Source organism: Molothrus aeneus, chromosome 2 (genome assembly GCF_037042795.1).
Source record: "Molothrus aeneus isolate 106 chromosome 2, BPBGC_Maene_1.0, whole genome shotgun sequence".
Lineage (NCBI taxonomy): Eukaryota > Metazoa > Chordata > Aves > Passeriformes > Icteridae > Molothrus > Molothrus aeneus.
The window spans coordinates 116301250-116314064 of record NC_089647.1 but is presented as its reverse complement, the minus strand read 5'-3'; the positions used below and the strand labels follow the sequence as shown (position 1 = coordinate 116314064).

At 48.7% G+C, this 12815-nt stretch overlaps 1 protein-coding gene across 3 annotated transcripts in view; it reads left to right on the top strand.

The window, feature by feature from the left end:
* Positions 1–9234, top strand: part of RCAN1 (regulator of calcineurin 1) — a 48330-nt gene extending 39096 nt beyond the window's left edge. Inside the window, exons 3-5 of one of the 3 annotated variants that reach the window (XR_010783224.1) lie at positions 3283–3442; positions 5881–6624; positions 6667–6765. Coding sequence is in view for 2 of the 3 variants with exons in the window: in XM_066545572.1 (XP_066401669.1) it covers positions 3283–3442; positions 5881–6074 (354 nt within the window). In the remaining variant the exon portion in view is untranslated. Of the gene's footprint in view, positions 1–3282; positions 3443–5880; positions 6774–6820 lie in introns of those variants that run through there. The other 2 variants (XM_066545573.1, XM_066545572.1) reach the window with 2 other exon arrangements.
* Positions 9235–12815: the final 3581 nt, after the last annotated feature.

Genomic DNA, 12815 nt, shown 5'->3' with positions numbered 1-12815 from the left:
CAGGGGCTGGCTGTGCCCATTCCAGGGGCTGGCTGTGCCCATTCCAGGGCTGGATGTGCCCATTCCAGGGGCTGGCTGTGCCCATTCCAGGGCTGGATGTGCCCATTCCAAGGGCTGGATGTGCCCATTCCAGGGGCTGGCTGTGCCCATTCCAGGCTCTGGATGTGCCCATTCCAGGGGCTGGCTGTGCCCATTTCAGGGGCTGGATGTGCCCATTCCAGGGGCTGGCTGTGCCCATTCCAGGGCTGGATGTGCCCATTCCAGGGCTGGATGTGCCCATTTCAGGGGCTGGATGTGCCCATTCCAGGGGCTGGCTGTGCCCATTCCAGGCTCTGGCTGTGCCCATTCCAGACTCTGGATGTGCCCATTCCAGGCTCTGGCTGTGCCCATTCCAGGGGCTGGATGTGCCCATTCCAGGGGCTGGCTGTGCCCATTCCAGGGGCTGGCTGTGCCCATTCCAGGGTTGGATCTGCCCATTCCAGGGGCTGGATGTGCCCATTCCAGGCTCTGGCTGTGCCCATTCCAGACTCTGGATGTGCCCATTCCAGGCTCTGGCTGTGCCCATTCCAGGCTCTGGCTGTGCCCATTCCAGGGGCTGGCTGTGCCCATTCCAGGGGCTGGATGTGCCCATTCCAGGGCTGGATGTGCCCATTTCAGGCTCTGGCTGTGCCCATTCCAGGGGCTGGCTGTGCCCATTCCAGGGGCTGGCTGTGCCCATTCCAGGGTGTGGATGTGCCCATTTCAGGGGCTGGCTGTGCCCATTCCAGGGGCTGGCTGTGCCCATTCCAGGGGCTGGCTGTGCCCATTCCAGGGGCTGGCTGTGCCCATTCCAGGGGCTGGCTGTGCCCATTCCAGGGGCTGGATGTGCCCATTCCAGGGGCTGGCTGTGCCCATTCCAGGCTCTGGATGTGCCCATTCCAGGGGCTGGCTGTGCCCATTTCAGGGGCTGGATGTGCCCATTCCAGGGGCTGGCTGTGCCCATTCCAGGGCTGGATGTGCCCATTCCAGGGGCTGGCTGTGCCCATTCCAGGGCTGGATGTGCCCATTCCAGGGGCTGGATGTGCCCATTCCAGGGGCTGGCTGTGCCCATTCCAGGCTCTGGATGTGCCCATTCCAGGGGCTGGCTGTGCCCATTTCAGGGGCTGGATGTGCCCATTCCAGGGGCTGGCTGTGCCCATTCCAGGGCTGGATGTGCCCATTTCAGGGGCTGGATGTGCCCATTTCAGGCTCTGGGTCTGTCCATTCCAGGGGCTGGCTGTGCCCATTCCAGGCTCTGGCTGTGCCCATTCCAGGGCTGGATGTGCCCATTCCAGGGGCTGGCTGTGCCCATTCCAGGCTCTGGGTCTGCCCATTCCAGGGTTGGATCTGCCCATTCCAGGCTCTGGATCTGCCCATTCCCGGGTTGTAGCTGCACATTCCAGCCTCTGGAGCTGCACATTCCTGGCTCAGAGCTGCCCATTCCAGGCTCTCCCTGCCCATCCCAGTCTTGGGGATTTCCCCCTGAGCAGCTCTGGAGCTCCCTGCTCTTGGGCTCTGGCAATCAGGCTGCTTTTCCAGCTGCTTTTCCAGCTGCTTTTCCCTCTGAAAATTGAGTGGGAAAACAAATCCAGAAGTGTTGGATGCCCCCCATGATCCAGATTATTTTTATCCCTGCTGGAATTCTCTCCACTCCCACTTTTGAGGATGACTCCCAGCACCATTTGTCACGAGGCCTTAGAGGCCCTGTCCTGCTGGAGGTGTGGAAGGGCAGAGGTTTGGTTTTCAGGAAAGAACATCCCAGTGGAATTTCCCTCAGAGCTGTGTCCTGGAGGTGTGGAAGGGCAGAGGTTTGGTTTTCAGGGAAGAACATCCCGTTGGAATTTCCCTCAGAGCTGTGCCCTGGCTGGTGCTGCCACCCTGAGTGCCGGGCAGGGCACGACAGCCCCGGGATGAGGGGATGCAGGGATGAAAGGATGCAGGGATTACGGGGTGCAGGGATACAGGGATGAAAGGATGCAGGGATTATGGGGTGCAGGGATTATGGGGTGCAGGGATACAGGGATGAAAGGATGCAGGGGTGCAGGGATTGAGGAATGCAGGGGTGCAGTGTAGGAGCATCAGGGGGTAGGATGGTTGGGATGGATGGAGATGAGAGATCCCTGCAGCCAGGGCTGGAACTTGGGGTTTATTGCAAAGGGCCTGGGGGCAGGGCCCTGCTGGAGCTGCCAGACACAGCTCAGAGCAGGCCTGAGAGAAGAGAGGGGGAGAGAGGATGAGAGAGTAAAAAGGTAAGAGGGCGAGGTTCCCATTCCAATACCATAAATCTGTGTTGAATATTCTACTAATCTAGTACAAGATACAAATCCCATAGCATTTCCATACAGCCTATAAGAATCATTACATTTCCACACTGTGTTACATTTTAAACCCTACAAACTCCTCTTTGGGCCCCTCTGCCAAGCTGCAGGGTCTGCTCTGACCCCTGGAGCTGTCTGCAAGCAGAGGGTGTTGTTCCATCAAAAGGGGATCACCTTCAGTGGCCACACCATTGTTTTCCAGTTGTTCAGTAACTGAGGGATCTCAAAGCTTGCTTTCATTTCAATCTCACTTATAGTTTCCATGTTCTCACAATCTTTTACCAGACAATCATATTGATAAGGCTTTCCTGTTTCATCTTCCCCAACAGTGCAGAGATTCAGGGATGCAGGAGTTTGGGGATTGAGGGATGCAGGGATTCAGGCATGCAGGGGTGCAGCCATTCAAGGTTGCAGGCATGCAGGGATAAGGGATGGAGGGGTGCAGGAATGCAGGGATTGAGGGGTGCAGGAATGCAGAAATTTGGGGATTGAGGGGTGCAGGCATTCAGGGGTTCAGGCATGCAGGGATGCAGAGATTCAGGAATTCAGGGATGCAGGGATTTGGGCATTCAGGGGTGCAGGTATTCAGGGATTCAGGAATTCAGGGATGCAGGGATTTGGCGTTCAGGGGTGCTGGGATTCAGGAATTCAGGGATGCAGGGATTTGGGCATTCAGGGGTGCAGGTATTCAGGGATTCAGGAATTCAGGGATGCAGGGATTTGGGCATTCAGGGATGCAGGGATTTGGCGTTCAGGGGTGCAGGGATTCAGGAATTCAGGGATGCAGGGATTTGGGCATTCAGGGGTGCAGGGATTCAGGAATTCAGGGATGCAGGGATATAGGAATGCAGCATTCAGGCATTCAGGGATGCAGGGATATAGGAATGCAGCATTCAGGAATTCAGGGATGCAGGGACACTTTGGGATTCTCTGGTTTCTCTTGCAGACTTTGCACATCGGGAGCTCCCACCTGGCCCCCCCAAACCCAGACAAGCAGTTCCTGATCTCCCCTCCTGCCTCTCCTCCTGTGGACTGGAAACAAGTGGAGGATGCCACTCCAGTCATTAACTACGACCTTTTATATGCAATTTCCAAGCTAGGACCAGGTAAGAAGGTGGAAAAACCAGAATTTTGGTGGAGGAAAACACCTCAAAACTTCCCAGATTTCTAAAACTTTCCCAAGAAATTTTTATTTCTCTTTATTTTTTCTTTCTATTTGTTTTTCTTTCTATTTATATTTTCTTTCTGTTTATTTTTATTTCTGTTTCTATTTTGTTTTATTTCTATTTATTTTTAGTTCTATTTACATTTTCTCTTTGTTTTTCTTTCTATTTATATTTTAGTTCTATTTATATTTTCTTTCTATTTACATTGTAGTTCTATTTCTTTCTATTTCCATTTATATTTTATTTCTATTTCTATTTTGTTTTTATTTTTATTCCATTAATTTTATTTCTATTTATATTTAATTTGTTTATTTTAATTTCTATTTATATTTTATTTGTTTATTTTAATTTCTATTTATATTTTAGTTCTATTTCTTTTTATTTCCATTTTTATTTTATTTCTGTTTATATTTTATTTCCATTTATTTTTATTCCTATTTATATTTTCTTTCTATACTTATTTTCTATTTCTATTTATTTTTTTAATTTCTAATTCTATTTTCTTTATTTTTCTTTCTATTTATATTTTCTGCTTATTTTCATTTATACTTATTTTCATTTCTGTTTTCCTCAGAGGAGAAAACTGCTACTGAATGTAGGAGGAATTGTCAGTATGAGCCTAAAATTCCTTGGAATTTCAAAGGGATAAATGCCTGCCCCTCCTTTCCCCAGTGATTAATGATCATATCCCTGGATTTCCCTTTTCTCCCATATTTTATACAACTTATCCATGAGAATTGGTGCAAATTAATCTTAAATCCAGCTCAGATTTAACCTCTTTGGGGCAGTATTATTAATTTTAGGGGAGAGAAAAATGGTCACATTTAATAACATTGAACAGAATTAAATTACTCTTATTATATGAGAATAATTATTCTCATTAATAAGATTCAAGAGAATGAAAACTGTGTCAGATTCATTTTACTGGAGGATTTTTTAAATTCCTGTTCACCTCCAAACTTAGGCAATTGTAAAGGATGGAGAAAAGGGCAGGGCACAACTTTGAGCTCCTGCATGTTGGGATTTAAAACTTCCCATCAAGAATCCTCCTAATTAAATATTCTTAAAATATTTATTATTATATATTAATAATATATATTATATTAATAATATAATATTTTATTATGTCATGATAAATTTAATAATTTATTATGAAATGTTTTTATCAGAGGTTTTATTTCCCTACAATGGATTTTGGAAGCAGAAGTTGTTTTTGATGGAACACTTGGAATAAATAACTAAAAGATGAATAAATAACACAGCAGCCTCAGTTTTTGTGGGAGTTCAGAGCTGCTCCATGCTGCTGTTCCTTTACTCCAAGTTTTCCTTCCAAATTTTATGAAAACAAAAAAGAAACTTTAAAACAAATATTTTAGGCCTTTCCAAGCATTAAAAATTGGTCATTTTCCCCTGTTACTGAGCATTTCCTATGGAGTTTTCCCACCTAAAAACCCCATTAAAGAGTAACCAAGTTCCATTTCCTAAGGAATTCCCCACCTAAAAACCTTATTAAAAATTCACCATGTTCCATTTCCTAAGGAATTCTCCTCCCTGAAAAATCACCATGTCACATTTTCTAAAAAAACCCATTGAAAAGTCACCATGTCCCATCTCCTCAGGAATTCTCCACCATGGAAAAGCCCCCAGGTGACCTTTCCTCAGGAATTCCCCACCTAAAAACCCCACTAAAAAGTCACCATGTCCTCTTTCCTCAGCAATTCCCTCCAGAAATCCCCTCTGGAGAAGCCCGCAGGTGCCCTTTCCTCAGGAATACCCCACTTAAAAACCCCATTAAAATCCCCCCAGGTGCCCTTTCCTCAGGAATTCCCCACATGGAAAAGCCCCCAGGTGACATTTCCTCAGAAATTCCTTACTAAAAACCCCATTAAAAAGTCACCATGTCCCATTTCCTCAAGAATTCCCCCCCTAAAAAACCCCTGGAAAAGCTCCCAGGTTCCCTTTCCTCAGGAATACCCCAGATGGAAAAGCCCACAGGTGACATCTCAGGGATTTGCCCCCTGGAAAAGCCCCCAGGTGACATTTCCTAAGGAATACGCCACCTAAAAACCCCATTAAAAAGTCACCATGTCCCATTTCCTCAGGAATTCCCCCCCTAAATCCCCTCTGGAAATCCTCCAGGTGCCCTTTCCTCAGGAATTCCCCACATGGAAAAGCCCCCAGGTGCCCTTTCCTCAGGAGTTCCCCACATGGAGCAGTCCCCAGGTGACCTTTCCTCAGAAATTCCTCACTAAAAACCTCATTGAAATTCACCACGTCCCATTTCCTCAGGAATTCCCCACCTACAAACCCCATTAAAACCCCTCCAGGTGCCCTTTCCTCAGGAATTCCCATTTTTATTCCCATTTTTCCCCCCTCAGGGGACAAGTACGAGCTCCACACTGCCACGGCCACCACCCCCAGCGTGGTTGTCCACGTGTGTGAGAGCGACCAGGAGGGCGAGGCCGAGGAGGAGCCCAAAAAGCCCAAACCCCAAATTTCCTCAAGAATTCTCTCCCTAAAAACCCCCTGGAAAAGCTCCCAGGTGCCCTTTCCTCAGGAATACCCCGCCTAAAAACCCCATTAAAACCCTCCCAGCTGCCCTTTCCTCAAGAGTTCTCCACATGGAAAGGCCCCCATGTGACATTTCCTCAGGGATTTCCCCCCTGGAAAAGCCCCCAGGTGACATTTCCTAAGGAATACCCCACCTAAAAACCCCATTAAAAAGTCACCATGTCCCATTTCCTCAGGAATTCCCTACCTAAATCCCCATGGAAGAGCCCCCAGGTGCCCTTTCCTCAGGAATACCCCACCTAAAAATCCCCTGGAAAAGCCCTCAAGTGACATTTCCTCAGGAACACCCCACCTAAAAATCCCATTAAAACCCCCTCAGGTGCCCTTTCCTCAGGAATTCCCCACCTAAAACCCCCATTAAAAACCCCCCAGCTGCCCTTTCCTCAAGAGTTCCCCACATGGAAAGGCCCCCATGTGACATCTCCTCAGGGATTTCCCCCATGGAAAAGCCCCCAGGTGACATTTCCTAAGGAATACCCCACCTAAAAGCGCCATTAAAACCCCCTCAGGTGCCCTTTCCTCAGGAATTCCCCACATGGAAAAGCCCCCAGGTGCCCTTTCCTCAGGAGTTCCCCACATGGAGCAGTCCCCAGGTGCCCTTTCCTCAGAAATTCCTCACTAAAAACCTCATTGAAATTCACCATGTCCCATTTCCTCAGGAATTCCCCCCCTAAATCCCCTCTGGAAATCCCCCAGGTGCCCTTTCCTCAGGAATTCCCATTTTTATTCCCATTTTTCCCCCCTCAGGGGACAAGTACGAGCTGCACGCTGCCACGGCCACCACCCCCAGCGTGGTTGTCCACGTGTGTGAGAGCGACCAGGAGGGCGAGGCCGAGGAGGAGCCCAAAAAGCCCAAACCCAAAATCATCCAGACCCGCCGGCCCGACTACAGCCCCGCCTCCCTGAGCTGAGCCCAGCCCGGCCGCCGCTCCTGGCGGAGGAAATCCGCCCTTCCAAGGATTTTTCCCAAGGATTTTTCCAAGGATTTGCAGTGGAGAAGTGCCCGGCTGCGGGGGCACGGCCGCAGCAGCTGCGGGAGGAGAATTCCAGGTTTGCCGCAGATAAAGGAATTCCCTGCTCAGTTCTGAGTGTTGATCCCTGTGCTGAGGGAATCCCCACGTGCTGGGAACAAAGGATGGGAGAAGGGGACATTATGGGGACAAACTGGGCTGATTCTGGGGGACGGTTCCTTGTTGTGACACCCCTGATGGGTGTTTGGAAAACCTTGGGATGACAGGGTTGGAGAGATGATGGGAATTTTGGGAATTTAACCCTTTTTCTTACACTAGGTTTTGTGCATGTTTCTTCTTGGTCTTCTCAAGTAATTTGCTTTCTTTTCTAGAGTTTCTCCCAAATTTCTGGAAATCTGGGAATTGTTTCAAAGTATTTATTATCTCAGCATCCCAGAATTCCTCCTGGATGTGTACATACATGATATATTTATATTTGGTTTTATTGGCACTCGTTTTCCAGCAGGATCCAATTCTTCCAGCACCTGCTTTTGGTGCTCTGGAAGTTGTGCTTTTAAAATTTTAACCTTTGGAATTCCTGCAGAGGGTTTTACCTGGCAAAGCAGTGGAAAAACGTGCAATAGGAGAGTTGTTGGAATACGTGGATTTTAAATTATTTTAAGTTTGGGTAATTTATATCTCCAATAGGATTTGTTTGGGAGCTTTGACTCGAGGGGGGGAAAAAAGGACTCAAATAATGCTGATGGTGCATATTCAAAGCAGGGGGATTTTTCCAGTGGGAAAAAAAAAAAAACTGATGGAGAAACTTGAATCTGCATTTTTGGTGAGTAAAGATTTGCTTGGGATTGGAAAATTCCACCCAGGAAGCAGTGAGGAGAGCTGGAGTGCCTTTTCCTTGTCCATTCCTACTCCAAGCTGCACACTTGGATCTTTTTCTACTGGTTTTGGATATCAAAAAATCCAAACTTTCTGAGCTTTGCTTCCAAACTCAGCTGGGATGAAATGCTTAATGCCAAGGAATGCTGATTTAAGCAATGGGAATATGTGGGAGAAGCTTTAGGGCTTTTTTATGGCAGTGTTTAAAGGCTCCTAAATGCAAATTTTAAAGAAGAAAGATGGCAGAAATATTTTAATACTGTTTTTTAAACTGGAGATCCTCACCTTGAAACAGGGGTCAGGATTTTTTGGGAGGAGACAGGAATTGCTATCCCTAGGAAATGCCACTTGGGGTCTTGGAAAAGGGATGTTGGAACCTCTCATTGTGTTTTTAGGACTCAAACTGTGGCTCTCTCCTGGTTTGCTCTTGCCACAGTTGGTGTGAGAAGAGATTGAAGCAAATGTTGATTGAAATTCCTGGTTGACACCTTGGTTTTTTAAATAATATTTGTTTTAAAAAGAGTGCAGCCATTCCAGGCCACGGTGCAGGGAAACAGGGTGTTCTGGAAGGCCTGGAATTCCTGACTGGAATGCAAATGTGGGCCTGGAGACCAGGAATATACTGAATTTCCTGCTCTAGCTTGGATTGTCATTCCCTGGGAACTGGAACAAAGCCTGGCTCTGGTGTCTGGGTGGCCCTGGCTCCATGGGAGCTGTTGAGAAGAGCTGATTCCATGGATTGCTGGAGCTGGACACACAGGAAAATCAGATTATTTTGGGTTACCCTCAGCTCCACGTGCTGCATTCAACACCCAAAAGAAAGGAATTCATGGAGAAAAACTTTGTAGGTTTGCCACAACTGCCTTGAAGCCTTTCCAAGGCTTTTCCATGTTTCTCAAACGACTGCTGGACTTTGTGTCTCACCACATTCAGTTCAAAACACTGGGAATAATTCCTGTCCCGTCCTTCTTCCATGAAAAATCAAAGCATGACTTTGGCAGTCGAAACCCAGGTGGCTGCTGCTGGGTTCCCTCCAAAAGCAGAGCTGCTTTTCAATTCAAACCATCAATAAACCTGACTTTTGTCATTTTAATAATACCTGACCCCTGCCTGAGGTGGGAGCTATGGAAATCTTGGAATGCTCTCAGTGTGTTCCTGGTTGGATCTGCCACCTCCTGTCCTCATGACTCCAGTGTGCTGCTTGCTTTTTCTGGTTATTTTTGTAATGTTCCAATGGATGCTTAGTTGGTATTTTATACACTTGGATAGCACGGGGCAGATTGAAATTAAAATATTTTGTTGTCTTCTTGTAAATGTCCTGGTGTTTTCTGCACAGAGCCACTCCAAGTTCAGCACCAGAATGGGAACTTTCAGCTTCCAAAGGGGCAGAATGTTGTGCCAGGCCCTCTTAAATGATGCCTTGAAAAGGTTTCCAACCTTCACAGAATTGCATGACCTCACATGGGAGAATCTGCTCATGAGTAAAACCCTGGGGCGATGTTCCAAACCTGATTCTTCTGAGCCTCAAGTTCCTAATAAAGGTATCAGCATCTTCCTGCTCCAGAATAATCCCTGTGCATTCATAATACATGAAATATTTCTATTGAAAATGAATAATTTGGGGTTGTTTGCAGAGAGGTTCTGGATTCCCCACCCCTGGAAGTGTCCAGGGTCAGGTTGGACGGGGCTTGGAGCAGCCTGGGATGGTGGGAGGTGGAGTGAGATGAGCTTTAGGGTCCCTCCATCCCAAACCATCCCATGATTTCTGAAGCTCCTGGAATACAGAAATACATCAGTGTTAAATGGTTTTACCTGATAACTTTAAGTCCTTTTGCTGCAAGAGGAATTAAGGGAAACCGTGAAAGTTTTGCTGTGGGAAGAGATGGAAGTCCTCTGATGGCAAAAAGGAATTTCTGGTGCCCAATTAAAGCCCTGCCTCGTTAAAGAGGTGAAGGCAGTGACCTCAAAAGGACCAAAGTTGGTTTTTAATCAGTTTTTTTCCCAGAGCAGCCCCAAGGGTGGAAACTTTGCTGTTTGACCCTGGCCCAGTCCATCAGAAGGTGCTTCGGTCCATCAGAAGGTTCTTCAGCCCACACTTGGCAGGCGTGGGGAAGGAATGAACTGCAGAGCTCTGGAGCCTTTGAACAATTTTTGAACCATCTCTGAACAATTCCAGCAGGGATTTTGCCCATGGCTTCATCACCTGCCTGCTCAAGTTCTGCTTCTGGCTTGGCTTGGGGAACACAAGTTCTTCCTTTTTGCTTTTATCCTGCCTTGCCCAACACACTTCAGAAACATTTTCCAGACAATTATTCCTTGCTAATGCTTTTAATAATTCATCATTGGATCTGGAAAGACAAAACAGTGATGAAGACATGCCCCAAGACACTGGTAAAGAACATTTTGACACTAAACTTTCAATGAATACCAAATTTTCAGTGCTACAGGCAGTGAGGCAGGAGCACAGAGGTGACTCCAATGACAGGGGACAGGATGGAGCTGGCAGGGCTGGATTTATCTTCCCTGACAAAATTTCCATTGATAACAGGGAACTGTCACATTCCAGGCTTTGTCGTGTTGAGTGTTGTGTGTGTGTTTTCCTGCCAGGAATTCCTTTTGTTTGGACTTCCTTTGGAAATGGCTGGAAAACACATCCTGGGAGGAGCAGCTGAGGGAGCTGGGGGCGTTGGAATGGACAAGAGGAGGCTCAGGGGGGACCTCAGTGCTCTCCAGAACTCCCTGACAGGAGGGGCAGGGAAAGGAGGAGAGGAAATGGGCTGGAATTGCACCAGGGGAGATTGCTCAGGTTGGAGATGGGGAAAGAAAATTTCCCTTCACTGGAATGAGCTCAGGGCACAGGGCTGTGTCCAGGTGGCTCTGGAATGTCCCAGGGAGCAGCCCCCAGAGCCCCCCTGGTCTCTGCTCAGGGCTGGGCACTGCCAGGGCAGAAGTTGTGCCCCCTGTGCAGGGAATTGCTGCCCATCGATCCCTGCCCATCCCTCTGGTCCCATTCCTTGGCACCACTGAGAAGAGCTTGGGGCATCCTCTTGGCACCCTGGTGGATGCCCAGTGCTGGAGATCAAAGCTTCCTGCACCATTTAAGATAAATCAAGTTAATGATTTTCCTTTGTGAAAGTTTCTGAAAGGAATTTCTTTTTTCATGCCCCTCTTAAAATCTGTGGGGTGTTTGGGTCAGAGCTGCCCAGGGAGGTTTGGGGTCACTGTCCCTGGGAGTGCCAGGAGGAGTCTGGATGTGGCCTTGGGGTGATGCTGGTGCTGCTGGCGTGGGCCTGGATGCTCCTGAAGGGCTCTTCCCACCCTGAAAATCTGGGATTAGAGCCTTGAAGTGGGACCGAGTGGCTGAATCTGAAGGATTTCCAGAGGCACAAGGAGGTGCCCATAGGTGGAGCTAAATACCCAACAATGGCTTCATCCTGAATGAAACCAGCTCTGGCTCCCATCCCCTCAGCAGATGTTGGAGAAGATCTCTGACATCCCTGCATTCCAGGATTTTATGCTCCCACCTTTACAAACTGCTGTTCTGCATTTCCCTTTGGAAATCCCTTCTCTTTGAAGGAACACCTGGGGCCACCCACAGAGAAAAGTGGCTGGATCCAGATGGAAAAGGGAAATCTTGGGTGCCACTTGTGGCTCTGGAGAAGTGATCCCAATCCCCAGGGTGTGTGGGATTTACAGAGAGTTCACCCAAATAATTCCCTGCTGGGAGTCGCTGTCAGGCTGATGGGAAGAGCCTGGAGGAGACTCCTGGGAGAGCTCAGAGCCCATCCCAGAGCCTGAAGGGGGCTCTGAAAAGGAGGGAGAGGAATTTTGTACACGGGCAGAGAGTGCCAGGACACAGGGAATGGCTTTAAATTGAAGGCGGGCAGGGCTGGATGGGATTTTGGGAATCAGGAATTGTTCCCTGGCAGGGTGGGCAGGGCTGGGATGGAATTCCCAGAGCAGCTGGGGCTGCCCCTGGATCCCTGGCAGTGCCCAGGGCCAGGCTGGGCACTGGGGACAGTGGGAGGTGTCCCTGCCTGTGGGACATGAAAATGATCCTGAAAATCCCTCCCAGCCCAATCCTGGGATTCTCTTAAGTGCCTTTAACAGCAGCATGGATTTTTTTTTTTTGACCTTTTCTAGGAGCTGAACCATGCTGGGTTGAGCCTTTGTAAGTAAAGTAATGCTGCATTTATTGATGTTATTTGAGTGGGAAAATGCAGGACTTGCCATAAAAAGCAGCTTTTCCTTCTCAGCAGCACAACCTTCCCCAAAGCTGTGCCAGTGCCTTCCCTGGAAGGCTGTGGGGGCCTGGATGGCTCCACATGCTGCCAAGGCATGGGAAGTTCTTGCTGAATGCCTCTCCCACACAGTCCCAGTTTGGCAGAGGGATTACCATGTGCTGCACCTGCTTTTTAATCTGCTGGACAGACCCTGGCTGCTGAGGCTGCCTCCTGAATCCCAGGAGCTGCTGGGATGTGCAGGGATGCTGGGCTGGAGCTGCCCCAGCCCCACTGCCCTGGCATTAAAGCCGGGTCAGAGTCTCCATTGTGCTGCCCTGTGAGGAGGAGCTCCCAGAGCTGAGCTCCTGGAGAGGGGAGGGTTACTCAGCCAATTGCCTGGGGCTTCTCTTGGGTGGGTTTTAATTAGGGTTTTGATATAATGTGGATATTTTTCGTGTTGTCTGAGACTTGAGAGTGAAGAGCTGGGGCTCATCCAGGCTTTCCTGGTGGGTACAGCAGCCCCGTGTTCTTCTGGAAGATTCCCTGAGGGAACGGCCTCAGGCTGGGCCAGGGCAGGCTCAGCTTGGACAGCAGCAGCAATTTGCCCATGGAAAGGGAGCTCAGGCCTTGGCAGGGGCTGCCCAGGGAGCTTTGCAGTGCCCAGCCCTGCAG